At 41.6% G+C, this 20,194-nt stretch overlaps 1 protein-coding gene across 1 annotated transcript; it reads left to right on the forward strand.

Annotated features, from left to right (window-relative positions):
* Positions 1-359: 359 nt before the first annotated feature.
* Positions 360-19,285, forward strand: MSL2 (MSL complex subunit 2). Its single transcript, XM_082319133.1, has 2 exons — positions 360-1,126; positions 15,825-19,285. The coding sequence occupies exons 1-2, from the start codon at positions 985-987 to the stop codon at positions 17,420-17,422; spliced, it is 1,740 nt and encodes a 579-aa protein (XP_082175259.1). The 5' UTR covers positions 360-984; the 3' UTR covers positions 17,423-19,285.
* The last annotated feature ends 909 nt before the right edge of the window (positions 19,286-20,194 follow it).

A 20,194-nucleotide genomic window follows, 5' to 3' on the forward strand; every position in this document is an offset into this window, starting at 1 on the left:
AGGCCCTGCCGGCAACCGACTCCGCCCGCCCGCCGAGGGAGCGGCGGCGGCGGCGTTCCGCCCTCCGCGGAGCAGGCGCGGCGCTGCCGGCGTGGCGGCGGCGCTGAGGCGAGGCGAGGCGAGCGTTGCGGCCGGCGCCGCGCCCAGGCCGAGGGCGGGAGGGCAGCCCCGCTCCCCGCGGCGGCGCGCCCGGGCCCCGCTAGAGGGCGCTGCGCCGCGCTCCTCCCGCCCCGCGCCGCGGGATGGGCCCCCGCTGCGGGGAGGGCAGCGGCCCGGGCGCGCATGCGCAGTGCCGGGCGCTAGACGGCAGCGGCGATGGCTCCGCAGTGACGGTTGGATCTAACGGTTGCTATTGACATTGCGGCGCGGATCGGGCGGCGGATCCTGCCCCGCGAACGGCGCCCGCCCCGCGGCCGCCCAGCCAGCAGCCACCGGCCCCGCGGAGGAGGCCGCGGCGGCGCCGCGGTGATGCGGCCGCGCTGAGGCCCAGGTGCATCCGCCTCCCTCCCCCGCCGCCGGATCGGGCAGCGCGGCCCGGCCCGCCGCCGCCCTGAGCTGGCTTCGCGGTTCCTCCCTGCGGCCGCCGCCATGCCGGGCCGCCGCTGAGGCGCGGCCCGCAGCGGCCGAGGAAGCGTCCGCTCGGAGAGGAGCAGGGCCCGGGGGAGGGCGGCCCGGCATGGCCCGCAGCCTGGAGTAGCGCCGCCGCCGCCTCCCTGCGCTGTGTGGCTGCGGGCGGGCCGAGGCCGCTGCTCGGGAGCGAGGCCCCGCTGGAGGCGGAGGAGGAGCCAGCGCGGCCCCTCTGACAGGGCCGCCGGGCCGCCGCGGCCTCCGCGCTGCCGCCGCCGCCGCGCGGCTCCAGGTGGCCCCGGACCAAGGTGACACCCGGCCTGCCCCCGCCCCGGGGCCACCTGCCCCCTCGGCCGGCACGGACTCGGCGCCGCGCTTTCTTCTCACCCCGGAGCCGGCGGCGTGCGAGCGGCTGCGATGAACCCGGTGAATGCCACTGCTCTCTACGTTTCAGCGAGCCGCCTGGTGCTCAACTACGACCCTGGGGATCCCCAGTCCTTTACAGAGATTAACAAGCTCCTGCCCTACTTCAGGCAGTCCCTCTCCTGCTGCGTTTGCGGTGAGGATCCTTTCTTTTGTTCCCTGCACAATGAGCCCCCCCCGGGGCTCGCCGCACGGCGCTGCGGGGCGGCCCTGGGCCGCGCTGCCCCGGCGGGCGGGCGGGCGGGCAGGCGGGCCGGCTTCGCCCCGGCACGGCCGCCGGAGGAAACGCCGCGGCAGGGCTCTTCCCCCGGCCCCGAGCGCGGGGCTCGCCCACGGAGGCGGCCCGGGAAACTTTTCCCCAGCCTCTCCCCGCGGAGCCCCCCGCTGCCGCGGAGCCTCTCCCCACGTGGGCGAGCCGCGCTGTTCCCGCGGGGGGCGGCGGGCGGGCGGGGGGCGCGGGCAGCGGCGCGGCTGTTTGCAAGTTGGGAAAGCTGGCGTGAAAATAGTCTTCGGCTTAGACCCGCCCCCCCCGCAAAAAACAACCCAAAGTAGGGGGAAGTCTGCGGGCAGTACTGGTCAAAAAGATAGGCGTTAGGGGTCTGCGTTTTAATAGCCTGGCAAGCTGTGAAGAAAATATTCTGTTGTTTTGGTTGAGAGAGAGTGCTTTGCCCAAAACGCAACACTTTATTATGGTCGCTTTATTTCATAAAGGGTATGGTAGTTATTAGTGGTTATTGGAATACCCTGGTATAGTGGAGTTAATTGCTTTAGAAAAAGTGATGACTAAGAGCAAGCGCGGTAAAAGATACTCAAAACAATGTACAGACCGTAGAGGCAGGGAAATAAGAACTTTTTACTTTTTTTTTTCCTTCCTTAAAATGTAAAGAACAAGAAGTAATTCAGATTGAAAGCCAGGAATTTTAAGCACACAGAAACAATGTTTGGATTATTTTTCTGTGTGTGTAGCAGGTAATTGTCCTATAACAGTAATCACCATAAAAAGCAAATAGGCTGAAAGTCTGCTAGGATTTCCCTGCTCCCTCCCCTCAAAACAGAGCATTCTGCATTTTGTGGGCAAAGGCAGACATCTGGAATTTCAGTATTACAGTCTGGGGAACATTGGGAAGGAATTGCATTCTGCTCTGTTTATGAAGTGGGGGCATGTGTCCGTTCCTGGTAGGAAGCTCTGGAATAAGTTGTCAACCTTTCTTGAACTTTCCTTTGAAGCCTTGGTCAGTGTTGGGAGAGGGGGTCTGAACTGTTAGACCTTTCAGTTGATTGATTTTGTTAATTCTCCTTTTTTTTTTTTCCTCTGGTAGTTTTAAGTTCTGGCCCTGTGTGTGTTTCTATTAACAGAGTGGACTTACATCCACTATGTTTGCATGTGTTTATCTTTACTAATGTGTGTGGTCACACTAAGATTTAATTGAATTACTGGGGTTTATAAAGCTAAATATTTTATTTATTTACAGGATCAGGATTTCAACTGTTGAGGCTGCTAAACTAGTGCTGGATGCTTCCTATCCTGTAGCCTTTGGCTCCTCCCACTTAAAGTCTTAGAAAATAGAGATCTGTTTGTACTGGGAAAGAGGGAGCCTGTTCCCAGGATCACTGCATCGTCATTTCCTGAAATAATTTGTCTAAGTTTTTTGTTTTGTTTTTTTTTTCTCATGTAACCCTGATGTCAGTATTGATGCACCTCTGCTCTTTATCTCTTGCTTATTACCTTAGGCCCTGTTAATTCCAATCCCTAACTGCTTTTTTTTCCATAAATCCTTCTTGCTCTTGGTCAATCATCAGACTGCTTTTGCCTAAAAATATGCTAATATTTTTCTGATTTTGTTTTAAAAATAAGATATTTACATAGGGACTACGTGTTTCTAACTACTGTGCTATCTGGCCTCTCCATTTTAAGACTGGTCTTCTGAAATGTATTCTTTGTTCTCCTTGCCCTGACTTCTTCCCTTCTTGGCCTTTTGCAGTCTTATTTTCACACTCTGTGCTATTGAAATAATCTATCTTTAATTTGTCCCTGCCCAAATTCCTGAGCTGTTTTCCCCCTCTTCAACTTTTCTTGCTTGGCTTTTCTGTCACTCTCAGTTTGGTAGAGCAGACCATGCTTTTTAGTTTGTTTTCTCTGTTGACTTGGGCTTTCATGGATATTCCTGCTTACAAACTGCTGCTTGATGGTTCCATTTTCTTCATCCCTTATTTTCTTTGAATTTTAAGGTTATTGCTTTGGCTTATATTTTTTTCTACCGTGGCTAGCTTTCAGATAACTGTAGCTGCTGTTTGTTTCAAATATTTTGTCTACAAGTGATTCCCCAGTATTATCTCTGTGTCTTGGGCTCCTGTTTGTGGTGTGGTAGCATACAGAGGTCTCAGTAAATACCAGGCTCTTTGTGAAGCCGTACAGTAAAATACAGTTTCTGTCCTTCAGAGTTAGTAAAGTGTCTTTCTGGAACCTGCAGGCAGTTAGTCATGGGAGAGTGGTCCTGCCTGATACAAAACTGTCCACTCTGGTATTGACCAGCAGTCATAAATCTTCAACTCAGACTGGTAAAGGCAAATCAACCTTCTTTTTGTTGTTTGCTTTTTGTGTTCCTTTTCTCCCACTTCTGTCATGGGTGAATATTGGTGCCTCTTTCTCTCTTTGGCCCTCTGACCTTGCTATGATATTTGTAAAATACTTTTTTCTCTTGTACATGTTAGCACTAAGAGCTGTTGTACCTTCTGCATATTTAAGGTCATTTAAAGCCTATCCAACTGTCAAAACCTTTTTAACTTTAATGTTTTAAAAGGTAAAGTTTAAGTACTGAAGTAAAGATTGCTTTGTGAAATGTCATGATCACAAGAGTGAGTGCTATGACCACCCAAAACTTCACAGTGTGGTTGTTTTTTTTTTTTTTTAAATATCTAAAAGCTTTTCAGATGCTCACTTCTTTCTACCCTATTTGTCTGTTTAGACTGTGAGATCCAAATATCTGTGTATGCGTTCATATACATGGAACTTTGAGTGTCTGGTACTTTCCTTGCACAGATCTTAGTAGAATGAGATCTTGACTGTAAATGTTTAAAGCCCATGCTTTGTTGGAGAAATGCTGCATGAATTCTCAGTAATGCATAAAACCCCTACACTTGGTTAAAGTCCCAAGCGTTGGACTTTTAGGACTTCCCTTGGGAAATTACTCCCCAAATCAGTGCTCCTTATGTCATCAGCCTTTCCTCAGTATTTAATCTCTCTGAATGCATTCTGTAATGCCTTTTTTATGCTGTAGGTATTAATTCCACAGTCAAGATTGTCCCTTTAATTTTAGAGAATTGTTTTTAGAAGAAATTAGTGACAGCTATATAAATCAACTAATATTATTGTGCTTTCACTATTTTCTCAATGCACCAGGCATAAGCCAACTGATTTTCTTCTGATCATCAGACCACCAGCTCACATAGTAGGGGTGCCAGAAGTTTTTGGAAATGATGAAATTCTGATTGAAGCTCTGATTTTGGATTGAAATTGGCACACATGAAGATCCATCAGTAGAAAGTCATAATGTAAATACAGTATGCCATTGTAAATTAGTCAACTAAATCTGTTTTAGGTGGATTTGAGGTCTCTGTTTTACCTAATGGCTTACAAAGGTTAAATTATGTTGATCGTATGGCGGTGTATGTTTCTAGGATTTAAGTGTGATCATGTGATAGTTTCCTAGATGGTGTTGTAGGTAATGCATTGTCCTTTTACAGGGATGTATAAGACGATATTTCCTAGAGCTTTTAAAACCTAAAAATAACTACTCCCGAGTGTGCATTAGACAGAAGGTATATGCCTTATGTGTTTTGAGGATGTGAAGTCCAAGTGCAAGTCTCAGGACTAAAGTGATTATTATTAAATTGCATGTTAATACCACATTTAATTTAAAAATAGTTTAGTAGGATTTATGCAACAGACTTCAATGTTTTAAAAGTACTGGTTATTGGGATAAAAATCCTAGAAGTGCGTTTCCCTGTTTCAAATACCATGTAGGTTACTGCAAGTCATTCAAAGGTTCAGTTGGCTTTTCATTAACAGGCTTCTTTGAAATTCAGTTAAAATGCTTGTAAGAGAGATTGCCAGTCAAATCAGTTTAGCTTTTTGCTTGTGGAAAACTTCATCCTGGAACCTCTGAAAGATATTTTAAAAGTGTTTGAAAGATTGTTATTGCTGATTTAGAATGTGAAAGTTCTTGAAAGGTTGCATGGCTTTAGGACAATGCTTTACGTTTGGCCAGGAACCCAGCTGTAGCTTGTGCTGTAGAAATACAGGATAAGAATATAGTTCTTGCCTTAAACATCCTGTAATCTAAGTAAGGGGATGTAAGACAACATGTGGCTTAAGGGAGATTAAGGGGTGGGAAGGAACAAAGAAACAACGTGACAGTACTGACCGGTACCGGTACAGTGCCTGTCAAGTGTTTTGAGATAGCTCTTGATAATTTTAGTTAGAGGGTCGAAGGCTAAATGGTAAAGTAGCATTATGGAAGCAACTCCCAAGCATGGGGAATGGCATGGATTACCAAAAAAGTAAAATAAAAATTGTAGACTTTCTGTTTTCCTATTTAAAGATTAGTATAGGGACGTTATTTCCATCCTGCTCTTGTGTAAAAGTATTAGCCCATTTTTTGAAAGTTTTATACTGTTAATATAAGTTGAGTCTTACGGAACTCATTCTGCTAGCTAGGTTTGAAATTTCTCCCTAGTTGGTGGTATATTGAGTTTTGTAAAATTTTCCATCTTTGTGCCCACTTGTCCATGTTGTTGGACCTGTGAAGGCCCCTCCTCTTCTTCCTTGCCCCTCGCTGAGCTAATTCTTCATTGGTTCTGCAGTTCTGACTGCTACCCCTGCTAGTGCGTGGTGTGACCTCCTCTGGGCCCCTTGTCTGTAGCTGTCACTGGCGTCGTCATGGATCCCAAGTAGAGCTTACTACTTTAGGCCCTACTTTGTCATTGGGAAATTGTGAATTAGACCTGTACAGTACATTAAACTTTCATATGAAAATTTCTACAAGTATCTAAGGGAAGAAGCTCCACAAGCAAGTGGAATGCAAGCGAATTATGGCTCTGGAGTAAGCAGTCTCTTTTTTCAGTGATGGTATTGAGACAGTCTGAGGCATGCAGCAGTTACGTGATGTCCTTCAGAGAAGAGAAGATAGTTGGGTGACACCTAAATAGATTGAAACTTTCTAGAAAATTCAATTTCCGGTCACAGAGATGGAAGAAGGCAGAAGAAACAAATTCCCACTACTAATAAAACTTAATTATATGCATGATACTGGATTTTCTGTTTGGGATGTGAGCCATGACTAAGTGAGTTAAGCCTGGATATCAGAGTTTTGAAGTGAAGAAGCCTTTTTAAGTTTTGTGATGGAAAAGTTTAGCCTAGAACTCTCATTCCCTGTACATTCTCCTCAGATTAAGGAGAATGAAGGCTGATTCATGATCCATGCTGCTAGATCAGAGTTGTCTTTTATGTTTGAAAAGTGATCTGGATTGGTGCTTTTTTTTAGGTATTTTTTAATTGACATTTTCTTCTTTCCTCCATTTTCAATGATGAAAAATACTGTCCAGCTATCACATATTGGTAGTTTTTAAAAGTATGTTATTTTCCCCTTAAAAATTACATGAACGGTTGCCAAAATACTTCTGAATTTCTGAAGCATGTGCAAAATAACTAGAATGTCTGAAACAACCATCAGGGAGCATGGACTAGGGGACTAAGTACCTATCAAATACCTTCTGCTGCAGGTATTCTTTTTCCTGTTGTCTTGGAGATAACCAGCATGGGCAGTTGCCTATAAAATGTCCACTCAGACATCTCTGAATACACCAGTTTTTAGCCAAGAGCATGTTGGATGATTTCTCTTCCTCTTAAAATCTCCTTACTTAAATTTACTGTTTCCTTTTCCTGTTTTTAAATCCTGTGTGTGACTCCTGGGAGAACTGCTTTTTCAAGGTTGTCTGCACTATACTGCATACGTTTTGATAACATAAAGTTCTACCAGTTAAATTTACATTGGTTTGTAAACTTAAAAATACTCCCCTGTCTGAGAACAAAATTGAGAAGAGGAGTAGGGAGAGAAGTAACTGGTTTCCACCTCAACAGCTGGCTGATACTGGGCTTCAAAAGAAGGTTGCAATATTGTCTTCTGATGTGATTTGACTCTGTGTGTTCCTCATTGAGGCAATGGGAGATGATGGACGGGTTTTGATGGTCGCCTGAGGATATTGATTAAACCAATGGCATTTCAGAGTGTTTAAAGAAAAGTTAATGTGTTGCCAAGAGGCATCCTTATTGGGACAACGTAGTTGTCTGGGTCTATGGACATAGTGCGTTCAAACACAGATTTCTTTGGTTTTGTTTTCTTACTATGTTATGATTTACAGATTAGTCTGACTAAATATGGAGTAAGCAGTTGCTGGATATTACATCGGAGTTCTTTGTGAGGCCAGAAAAGATTCTTTGCATCTAGTATATGACTTGAGTAATAATGCACAGCACAACCTTTCTTGAGCACTGTGCTTTCCAGATAGTAAAGATTTTCCTGCTCTTACGGAGGAATTCACTTTGAAGTCCTTCAATGATGTAATTTGTTATTCTCTGTCTCCTCAGCCTTGCACTCACAGCACAGGGCTTGCTCCTTCTCCAGTGGTCTTGAAGAGCACAGTTTATTTTAAGATTGCGTGGTTAATCTTGATGATGTGAGCATTTTTGTTTGGTGGGGAAAAAATAGTTTTCATTACTTTTTTGTTTGCTCGGAGAATGTGATCAACTTGATCTATAACTTTCGAAATAAGTTTTAACTCTTATGAGTGTTTATGCTGTATAGAAACATGTTAAATTAATCTTATACCCATAGGACAAATGTTGACTTTGCCATTTAAAACATCTTAAAATACAGCAACCTTGACTTCCGGAAAACATCATTACATGAAAATTTTACATTGGATGGTGAAAAATATGAACTTATCTTTTTAAAGCCTGTTAATTACAAAGTTTGAACTTTGCCACCTAGTTTGTTAAAAATACATTTAGAATTTTTCCAGTCAGTGATTTTGTAAACACAAAGACTTTCAAACAGAAATATAACTTTGACATAGGACTTGGTAAAATATGTTCTGTTGTTTATTATGCAGGGGGTGGAGTCGGAGAACAAAGCAGTCCCTTCTACAGTTAAAATGCAATTTGTTGTCATATTTCTGAGGTTTTTTTCTTGAACTTTAGCTAAAGAGGTTGACTGTATTTCTCTAAATATACAGAAAAATAGTCGAACTGTATTCTTATCATGGTTAATTTGGGTTCTCATGGTGTTCAGACAAAAATAGCGCGGTTTTTATTTTTCCAAAGACTTATACAATCGTTAATTCTTTAGTCACAACCATCCCTATATGAGGGTAATAATTTCTGTAGCTAATTATTCATAGTTGTTTGTTGATAGAGGATGCTCAGAAATATTCAGCGGCCAGCAGAATGTTTTCTCTGATAAAATTTTGAAATAAGGTTGTGGGTTGTGGTTTGTTTTTTTTTTTTTAATGCTTTTTTGTGTGTCCCCCATGTTTCCATTTCACCTGATGAGGAATCTGTCAATGCTTGTGAATGTCTTTGGACAAATTCTAGCGGCACTGTTGTTGTAGTGATCTAAGAGCAAGATGGTATTTTCAGGAAGAAATACTATCATTTAGTTCACAGGTAAACTCTTACTGTTTCAGATCTGAAAAAGGGTTGTGTGCTCAAAGTCTTGGGCAATTTTTCCTATTTCTAGTTTTTGGCTGAATAAAACTATTTCTGTCTATGAAACCTTGTCTCACAAAAAGCATTAAAGGATAAGTACGTTTCTAGTGTTGTCATTGTGAGCTCCTCTTACTTACAATCTGTGTTTTGTAGACAGAGGTTCAAAGTTTTGTGCTAGTAATATTGCAAACATGTCTTGTGTCTTCATGCCTCTCAACTGAGTGTGGTGGCTACAAATGCTGATTTGTTTTCTCAATACTGGGAAGTGGGTGTGGGATATCTGGGTGATAGTCGGCACCTCTGCCAGGTGATCCAGTAGGTTTCTGTGTGATGAGAAAAGTTGCCTAACATTTTTCTAACTGGGACAGTTTGTCAGGGCAGGGGTAGGATAAACCTCCCTCTGCTGAATCATGGAATGGTTTGGGTTGGAAGGGACCTTAAAGATCATGTGGTTCTGACCCCCCTGCCATGGCCAGGGACACCTTCCACTAGACCAGGTTGCTCAAAGCCCCATCCAGCCTGGCCTTGAACACTTCCAGGGATGGGGCAGCCACAGCTCCTCTGGGCAACCTGTTCCAGTGCCTCACCACCCTCACAGTGAATTTGCCTCTTGACTTCGGTGCGATATTTGTGAAAAGTATCAACCAGACCACAGTTCAAGCCCACCATCTTGAGTGTGTGGTTTGGAAGGGGTTTACGTGAGGGCTTGAGATCTGTGGAAGGAAACCTTTCACTGTTGTCTTGTCCTTGGTAGTTGTCCCTTGCACTAACCTCTCCTGAAGTTTGTCTGGTTTTGAGTGTATTTAGTAATCTTCTAGTAAGTATCCAGATCTTTCTCCCATGTAAAACAGATCTTACACATTTGTTTTATTTTTCTGCAGATGGTTAACAGACCTTTTCACTACTTATCATATGCCTGCCTGTCTATCGTCAAATAGTTTTGCAAATAGTGCTTTTAGGTTTTTTTATCAAACCCTGAAAATGCTACTGCTTTTATGATCGTATTTTTCTTTTGCATGTTTTTGCTTTGAAACCTCATTGAGCTACTTATTCTTCAGTCGGATCTAGCTGATAATGTCTTAGATGAAAAGGTGCTGTGTGGGGTGGAAGAAGGGAGCAGTGCAGGGAAGGCGGTGGGGGGAGCAAGCCTTTTCCTTTCAGAGGCTGCTTCAGCTGAAGTGCTTGAGCCGCAGGTAGATGGATGAACTTCAAAAAGCCTATGAAGTGGTATTGCCAGTCGGTGAGAACTAGCTCCCATCCTTCAGGAGCTAGTTAACTCTGAAGCTTGAATGTAGCAATTTGTTAGAGCATACTGCCTGTTGCTAATTATTTTAGTAGAAACAATCAGATCATGTTTAATCCAGAAATGAAAATGCTGAAAATGTAGCAGTCCAACTGTTAAATCTCCAGCTTCTGGTTATTACTTGGAGGTGCTTGCCATATATTAATTTTAAGTGTAACATAGAAGTATATGTGTGCTTCATCGGACTGATTATAGCTTCCCATTTTTTAAAACTTGCTAGATTCACAGAGCTGTAGAATTTCTGTCTGACTAATCCAGAATTCCCAGAAGCTGTTTGTAATCTTGGTTTAAAAATTAAATCATAGTCATTGCAATGTTTGATGTTAACAGATTCACTGGTGCAGATGAGCTTCCTCCCTACCTTCCTTCTTACTGTCTTCTTCCCTGCTTCATGGATGCCAGTCCTACTTTTGTGTTGCGTAGCAGATACGCCGCTTCAGTCAGGTAGAAAGTGAAAGGAGTAGAGGGCTGGGCTGTTGAGCTTTCCACTTGTTTGCTTCGCACTGTAAAACGAGGGTGATTTCTGGTGATACGAATGCAACCAAGGATTAAAGACTCTGTTTTGGCAGACAAGTGTTAGAGATTAACCCCAGTGATACATTTATTTCTACTTGTAAAAAATTTGACACAATTTTTTCTAGTTTACTTCATCAAATTAAGATTTAATAGTTACATCATTCCTAAAACTTTGAGTTGTTAAAAAAGGCAATATATTATGTTTCAGTAGGCTTTTCCAAGGGTGCTAAATTAGTTACTTGTGTTTATTCCCTTTTCTGGGGCATTATATTTCTGCCTTTCCTGAGGATAGATGAGAATGGAAGGAGGTGACCTGTTTGGATTCAAGCCTTTCTTCTCAGTGAATTTCATCCATTTGAAGCGCATTTGCTGGATACATATACACCTAACAATTGCTTTGATTCCCAATTCTTCTCCTCCCTTTGGTCTCTGAGATACAATTTGCAGATGCTTCCCCTCTTCCTGCAGCTGTGAAGTAATAGTCATTAAGGAACACAATAGGAAGTATTCCTTGTGGTTTAAATGACCTCCCTCCTGGTAGCAGCCTTTCCAGGACAGCTGTGATATTTTGTAAATAACATATTAAAGGTCTTTCTTCTGTATATGCATCTTATTAATTGTTAAGTGTGCATATTAATGTAGATGTTTAGTAAACCTTTCTGAAAGTAGGATAGTTACGAACTGTTGTTGTTCAGGGAAAGCCTCTTATTGGAGGCTTTATAAGAACATGATTTTGCTTTTGGTGTATTAATATACCCCTTGCAAAAGAGGAGGAGAACAGACAAGGCAAAGTTTAGTAATACCAAGCTATTTAGGTAGTAAAAATGAAGGCCTGCATTGAGTAATTGTGGAAGGATCTTATGTGGATGAATGACTGCACAATAAAATGAAAAATTTAATTTAGTTTAGATAAATATTAAATGATAAACAGGGGGAAAGTATTAACTTCTCAGAGCCCACCATTTTATATCTTGCAGGTCTATATACATTTGTAAATTTATAGAAAGGGGTAGCACTAATGGCTACCAGCCAAAAGTGAGATCTTGGCCTTACAATAGAAAATTCCATGAGAATATCAGCTCAGTACTGAGTATCAATCAAAAAAGTGAAGCAAATGCTAAAAATCAGGACTGCAATAGAGAATGGAGAACTTTATTGTGGCACTGTATAAAGCTGTGGTTCACCCGCATCTTACATTGTTGCAGTTGTGGCCCCCCCATCTCAGAAAACAACTGTGGAAGAGTTAGGGGAAGGGTGATCCAACATAAGGAGCAACTTCTGTACAGTCTGGAAAAGATACAACTTAGAGGGTTATGTAGTAGATGCAAAACGATGAGTAGTGCGGAAGAAAGGATAGGGATTGACTGTTGCTTCATCCAACACAAGAACCAGAGATTGTCAAGTGAAACGAGTGAGAGTAATGTTCAGAACAAAAAGGTCCTTCTCAGCACAACACGTAGTTGACCAGGGAACTTCTTGTCAAAGCCTGTTGTGACTGATGACATTTGAAATAGTTAAAGAGGAGATGAGGCAAGCCTAAGGAGAGAATCTGAGGGTTACTGAGTACATGGAAACCCCATCTCCCATGAGAAGGATCTCAGCTAATAATGGTTAAAAGCTGGGCAAGTATTAAGAGTTCACTTGCCTTGTTCTGTATGCCCTAGGCACCTGCTTTTGGACACTAGTGAGACAGCCTGCTAGGGTAGATGGATCTTTGGTCTAACTCAGCATGGTCATTCTTAGGAGTTTGAGGATGGTCTAGGTAACATCTTGGAATCCTTCCTGGCTTTGTTTTCATGGTGGAGTTCATAATCTTAATCTGGGAGGATCTGGTAATTTGCAGCATCAAATGAGTGTTATGCCTTGGGAGCCTGTACAACCCAGCAGTTTGGAATGTCCTAGAACTTAGTACCTCCAGATTCTGGGTAGCAGCTTGGGTGCTGTCTTTCTGGGATAGTGTTGCTGACTTAATACCATTCCCTGAGTATTAAAAGTAATGAAACTTAATTTTCTGTGAATTTGCATCTTATGGTTGACTTTTTTTAGCTTAACAATACTAAAGCTGAAGAGAGTGATAGGTGCCACAGAATCCATATGAGAGAGGAACTTTGACTGAAGAATGAATATTCAATGAGATATGAGCTCAAGCTGAAAATATTCCCACAGCTCAGGCATTCCTAATGTCTCTCCCGTGTAGGTTGCCTGGCATTTACTGAGAGCAGAACTTGCTCTGTTCTTTCCTTCAGTGAGAGCATGTAAAGTGTCTGTGTTTTTTCATCAAAGCTTCTGGAAATTTAAATTTTTCAGTATCTTCTTTTAGCATTCATACCCTTTCAACAGTTTCAGCCAAATTTATTTTGGGAGAAATAAAATGCACAGTTGGTGATGACTTTTTTTTTTTAATCTAATTAAAAGTTAAATTGGTATATTGTTTATTTGGTTCCATCTCTGAAGTATTTTAGTGCTTCATAATCTGTGAAGTATTGATCATCATAACTCATACTTAATCATCATAAGAAGCAAAAAGAGGCTAAAGATGGACCGAGGAGCACACCCAACTGCTTTGTTTCATTGGGTATTAATGCTGGTGGGCTTTTGGTCCGGGAGGTGCTGTGGATGTATGTGGTTTCACAATGGCTTCTGAAGTCTCAAAGCATTAAATGAATGTTAGGTGTGTTTGCCTCCTGTGTTGGTCCCGGCATGGCTTTCTGCCTGGCCTGTTGGAAAGACTCAAGAAAAGAACTTTTAAAAAAAAATTTGCACTGCAGGTTGGATTGTGTGACTTCATGTTCCAACTGTTGGCTTTAAATCTTCACTGCTTAACTTGAAGAGTGTTTTGCTATTGTCTTCTCATGGTGGAGTCTCGTGGAGTCACCCTTCCTCAGTCAGTCCTTCCTCGTTAGATTAGCAAAGAAAAGTTAAATACCTAGTCTTTGGTCATGAAATGCATTTCCCGTCAAGTATTGCTGTAATTGCGCTTTGAACCTTTCTCTGCTCTACAGCTTCTTCTATTCAATGTTCGTCCCGAATGGCTTTCAATTAGCTGTGTTCAAATACCGCGCGTTTCCCTATGGCCCGTGTTCCAGTCGTGCTGTAATGACAGTTCTCATTATTTGACATTGTGTAGATGTGTGCCACCTGCCAACTTTCTAAACAATTATATTTTCTCTCAATTTATTAAAAAAATACTACATAATGATACTTGTTACTTGTTGCTCAAAACACAGTTTACATCAAGCTACTTTTACTGGAAGACAGCTCAGATGGAGGGCTGGAGCAGCCCTTTCCCAAAGAGCTACCAAGGGATTCAGATTTCCAAGGGAAAATGGGATAGTCTGCTTACTCATGGAATTCAAGACTGTTGCAGAATTAACTGTGCTTTTAAATTTCCTATTTAAACACACACAAAAAGTTGAATTTCCAAAAGTTGTTTGAATAGTGAAAAGTATGGAGGGTTAGGTTAGGCAAGGGGGTGGAACATTTTGACAAAAGCTACAGAGTGAGGGACAAGTTTTGTAATTTAAGTGCAACTACAGCCAAGGGTTAGTATAGCATGTCTTGTTCTTCTACCTGAGGGCTTGGATTCTTGACTAAGGTAGTACACGGTAGAAAGGCTGGGTTTTATTCCTTAGTTGGTAACTCAGTCCACTAGACTAGGTCCTGTTAATTATATTATAATTATATATAATATATGTATTATATCAAAGCACTATCACGAGAATCAGTAACGAAAAGTCCATGTGATTTCCTTGGCAAGTGAGTGATGAGAGAAAATATCTTTATATTTTGTAAGATTTTTTTTTTTTATCTCAGTCTGTTTTAATATATGCACATTGCTTTCTCTTCCCAAATTGTTTAATTTCATTCATTTGTTCGTTAACAGCACGTTTTCACTTCGGAAAATCTAGGTGAGAATTCCCTGATGGTTGTAACTCATCCAACAAAGGCTCTTCATGGGGAGAAAGGTCTCATCAAAGCTGAAAACCTGCTGCTTGGAAAGGAGGGGAAACCTGTTGCTGTAGATGACTATAGATACTCTGAAATTTAAGTGTTAGAATATCTTTCTGGCCTGGAACTCCCTAGAAATAGCAAAGCAATACTGTCATTTTCTGGATCTAGTTATTAGTTGGATTATTTCTATGCAGAATTTCAGTTACCTCGGTTCTTCCATATTTTATGCTTATGTGTTATTTGGTTTGTTCTTAAATACAAACAAAAACAGTCTTCCAGGTTTTTACTGTTTCAGAGATCTGGAGTCATAACCTTCCAGATTGTCAGTACTGGGTGTCTGAAACTTTCTGGGCTGTCAGGTGTGTTGATTGCTTTAGCAACTGATTTTTATTAGTTTTTTATTCTTAACAGTAAGATCTCGGAGAAAATCTTTTCTTCTGCTTTCTTCTCTCCTGCCCAGCACATGAGCTGTTGTTGACACTTTAAAGTATTTACACATTGTGGTTATGACAGTACCACTATTTTAAGTATTATTTCACTGATATGTGTCTGAATTGGAGAACCGGGAGCCACCACTCCCCAGGATATGTTAATAGTCACCTTGTTGCAACTTCTCGTTTGGCACAAGAGTAATCTATCAGACCGCAATATAGTGTCGCCCCCCTCCCTTCATTTTTATTCAAATACATTACTAGGTGTTTTATTTAACGTTTATAAGAATTCATGGGCTCTGTTTAACTGTTTTTGTTGCTTGCAAAGTTAAAAACTTTGTGTTTTATTCATGGCATTGACTGTCACAAAGCTAGGCTCTATTTTTAGTCCCAGCTAAATGAAAAGTAAAACAAAGTCTGCTGTGTCTTCTTTCCTTTTGGGGTTGACATTTCATCATTTTTACATTCCTTTTAGGGTTTCCATCTGCTCCGTTGACATTTGTTTTCACTAATTTCATTAAAATCTCTGCAGTAGCTCTCCATGGGAGTTTATTCTTGCACTTTTGGTAAATTCATAGAAATCTTGTGTATTTTGTAAGTTTCGGTGGAAGAAACTGCCCAAGGGGACAAGGGGGTCGGTAGTGTTTTAGTTGAGAGTGTTTCTAAAGGCTGCAGCAGCACAACAAATTATGGTGTGATGGTTTTCTTCTGTGAAAATTTTTACAGATTATTGTCTGGGTGGTATGTTTTCTTGTGACTTACTGAACTTTTTCAGGCAATTTTTTTGATAGTACAAAAAATTCATCCCATACTATCCTGGAAACTTGCCTTGAGTCCATTGTAATCCTTCTCTTTCTTTTTTCCTTAGGAAATTTGTTACAAGACCCTATTGCTCCTACCAACTCCACATGTCAGCATTATGTCTGCAAAACTTGTAAAGGCAAGAAGATGATGATGAAACCGTCATGTAGCTGGTGCAAGGACTACGAACAGTTTGAGGAGAATAAGCAGCTAAGCATCTTAGTGAACTGCTATAAGAAACTCTGCGAATACATAACGCAAACTCCACTGGCACGAGATATTATCCAAGCAGTTGATTGTTCTTCAGACCTTTTGGCTTTGCTCAAAGATGGATCACCACTCCATGAAGAGACAGAAAAATCTTCCGATACAGCCTTGGCTTTGTGTTTGACACATTCCCCAGTACCTTCAACCTCAGAACTCACAACTGATCCTCCGGCTAGTTTTACGTCAATACCTGAAAGCACACACAACATTGATATTAGAGGTTCTGTTATCAACGGGTTGCCTAATTGTAATGGGCTTTCGGTAGATAAACTTGGAGTGAATATTCCTTCTCCTGAACACGCAAACACAATTGATGTCTGTAGTACTGGAGAGTACATAAAGACTGAAGATATCTCTAGCAGCCTGCAGCCTGTGTGTGATACAGTTTCTACTAGTGACTTGTGTACAACAGGCATTGACATCTGCAGTTTCAGTGAAGATATAAAACCAGGTGGCTCGCTTCTCCTTAGTGTTGAGGAAGTTCTCCGGAGCCTAGAGACCGTTTCGAATACTGAAGTCTGTGATTCTAATTTGCAGCCCAGCTTGGAAGCAAACATGACTAACGGCCCTTTCCTGCAGCTTTCTCCCCCACCTCTTAGCCATAACATTTTCATGTCCACAGATGCTTCTCCTCACGGAATCTCCTGTACAGCGGCGACGCCTAAGGTAGTTAAGTTAAACAGAAAGCGATCTCGATCAGAAAGCGACAGTGAAAAGGTTCAACCTCTACCCATTTCCAGCATCATCTGTGGCCCAACATTGGGAGCATCAGCTCCTGTAACAGTGAAACAGGAAAATAAAATGTCTTTGCAGCCTATTGCAACTGTACCTAACGGAGGCACTACTCCCAAAATAAGTAAAACTGTGCTCCTGTCTAACAAAAGCATGAAAAAGAATTTAGAACATGCCCCTAAGAAATCCCACCCAAAAGCCAAACCAGGGGTGCTGAAAACAAAAGACAAAGCAAAGGAGAAAGTTCCTAGCAGTAACGTTATGCCAGGAAGCCCGACAAAAACTGTGTATAAAAAGCCACAAGAAAAGAAAGGGTGTAAATGTGGTCGTGCCACCCAAAATCCAAGTGTTCTTACATGCCGTGGCCAACGCTGCCCTTGCTATTCTAACCGCAAAGCCTGCCTTGACTGCATATGCCGTGGCTGCCAAAACTCATACATGGCTAATGGGGAGAAGAAGCTGGAGGCATTTGCAGTGCCAGAAAAGGCCTTGGAGCAGACTAGGCTTACTTTGGGCATTAATGTGACAAGCATTGCGGTGCGCAATGCCAGCACAAGCACCAGTGTAATCAATGTGACAGGGTCACCAGTAACTACGTTTTTAGCTGCCAGTACACACGATGATAAAAGTTTGGATGAAGCTATAGACATGAGATATGACTGTTGAATCTTTCTTTCTTTTCCCTGCCATCAGTAGGGGAACTGCTACAGTTTTAAGGCAGCTATGGTTCTGTTTAACTTGCTGGAGCTCCTGCGTTTAGATCACTTGTATCAAGTGTTTTTCATTGCTATGTTATGTGTATTAGTGTCTGGGAAATAGTTGCAGATAATGGAGGAGTTACCCTAAAACTGTTTTTAGTTCTTACAGCACCTCATAGTTTGAGATCAATTGCTGATGTAAATGATTTTATCACAAGATCTTTGGCAAGGAATATATTAACCTCATTGTACTTGGTCATGCTTTGTGCTCAGTCAAAGCTTCTGCTTAAATGTAGAAAAGTGGTATCTAGTTAGTCCATCTAAACTGTGCTAGGTTATGATGTAGAAAAGTAATTATCGATTAGTTACAGTCACCATTACTAGAAGAATCACCTAATATTCCTCTAGGAAATTCTCCAGCATTGAGCTGGAGAATACAGTCCAAAAAGGGTAGATAATTTCTTGATTGTGAGAATTGGTTATCTACTCTATGGAACAGTTTAAAAATAAAAAGATTAGTAATATATTGAGAAAGCTGATAGCCCAGAAAGCAGCTCAGTCTCCAGACAAGGGTCAGGAAGATCAGTTGGTTAGATATGAACGACGAACTGCTGACTCGGATACACCATCCCTGTTAACAACATCATTCATTTTTTTTGTTTTCTTGATAATTCCAGAGGTCACGTTCCTATGTTCCTGATGTGCCAACTCTGCTCGTTTGACATGTTACTGACTATTTTGGCTGGGGCGAGAAAATTACTTGTACACAAAGAAGGCTCAAGTTTTGTTAGCACCATTCTCCCCCCTCCCGTTTTTTTTTTTTTGGAGTTACTGCTGATTTTACTGCTGTTGCTCCTAGAAAAGAGAGGGGATTTTGTGGGTTACAGAGAGACTCCTTGGCTGATTCCTGCCCCCCCAGCTGCCGATCAGTGCCTGGGATACAGAGAGACTTCCACAGCAGTTATCACCATTGGGGGGTTGTGTTTGTTTGCTTGTTTTATTAAGTTTGTACCACAACAGACCTGGGACCCATCCCCTTGAGGGTAGTTCTTCCCCGACAGGCATCCTTCAGCTGGGGCAGAGGACTGATTGTTATCTAAGGTCAAATATTTTGGATGTTTGTTAGACAGAATAAGCTATGTAACTCACTCCACCCAGAATCTATCTCATTTTTCGCTAATATGTTGAAAGTAGCTTTCGAAGGTCAGTGCTTTTCAACCTGGGCTGAAAGGCTCTAAAATGCAAAAATAACACAAAGTTGTCAAAGAGCTTATCTCAGAAAGTGTTAAAACGAAAGCGCCTCTGTAGGAATTCAGCTTTATGCAAAAATGGTTTATTTCAGCGTAATCCCCAATATAAGAGTACAAGCGGAAGAATTTAGTTTTGCATTTAGGGCTTCATTGACAGCCTAAAAAAGTCAGATTACTTTGTGAAAGCAGAAATTTCTCTTCTTTGAATGATACAGCACAAATTAAACATGGGCTGACTAGAACACAAAACATTACCTTCTAATTTAAAAGGCAGTTCCTATTTCAACAGCATGTTAAATAGTATGTGAATTTTTTGAGTTACTTTACTGCTTCCATCTTTCCTTTTATTCATCCAATGAACCCCGCAGCGCTTTCTGACCTAACGTTAGGTGTATTTTGATTTGGCACAAAGCATGTACAATGATGGTTCCTCACCTAAGAAATAAGCAAAAACCTTTGGACACAAATGACACCTCCTTTTGTTTTGTAGTGTACCATGGTGTCATTTTCTGTGAATGTGGTCAGATCTTTTTGTTGGTTTTGGTTTGTTTCTCCCCCCGTCTTTTTTGTGGGGTGGGTAGGGTGGGGGGTTAAAGCCATAGGAAGAAAAATGTGATGTACGTGTCCAGTCTGTACTTTTTTGTTTTTGTTTTGCAAGAAGAGTTGAAAAATATTTTTGATAATGAGTAAATGGTGGAAAATGCTTCTTAGTATTCTTGTCTTTATTTGCCAACCCAAGTACCTAAGATCTGTGTTTTTTAGCCCTCATGAGATTTAACGATGTCCTATTAAAATGTATTTAGTTAAACTTGTATGTGATTTTTGTGTTGACCCAAAAGGAACCTACCATTTTCTGATTTGGTGGTTTGATCGTGACCTACTAATGTAAATCTGTTTATTAGTCCACTACATGTAAGAAAAGTAGCCAAACCAGAGTCTGATTTAAGAGGAGTAAAATGCACAGCATGGGTTGTTTCTGAATGCTTTTGCAGAGCTGTTAAGTTTTGCTGAGATTGTTGATGGTACATTTATTAGGACTTTAATTAAATTAAATACATAGTACCTTTGCTCCAGAAATGTGGGAGTACTTGGAATCTTTACTATCTATCTCACTGCTGCATTAAATATGGTACCAAAAGTTGGAGGCTTAGGTCAAGCGTGTTTTGGAACCGTCGACAGGAAAGCCCTGATCATTAATGTAAAATTGCAAATGGTAGATTCAGGTTGTTTCTAAAAACATTTCCTTTTATGCTGCCACGTTCTTGAAATGTATATTAAAATTCAAATTGATTTAATAAATGTTAGTTTTCTAATTCTATTTTGCAACTGCTAAGGGCATCAGTGTGGCATATGTTGAGCTTATTGTCTAACTACTACTTAGTCCGTTGATGACTAATTCTGTAATTGTTTAAATTAGGGTTGGCTTGGTTTGGTTTTCTTAACCTCCTGGCTAGTTTTTCTCGAATAAGCTGAGCAATGGAAAGGATCAT

The sequence above is a fragment of the Platalea leucorodia genome (genome assembly GCF_965183815.1).
Source record: "Platalea leucorodia genome assembly, chromosome: 8".
NCBI classification, from domain to species: Eukaryota; Metazoa; Chordata; class Aves; order Pelecaniformes; family Threskiornithidae; genus Platalea; species Platalea leucorodia.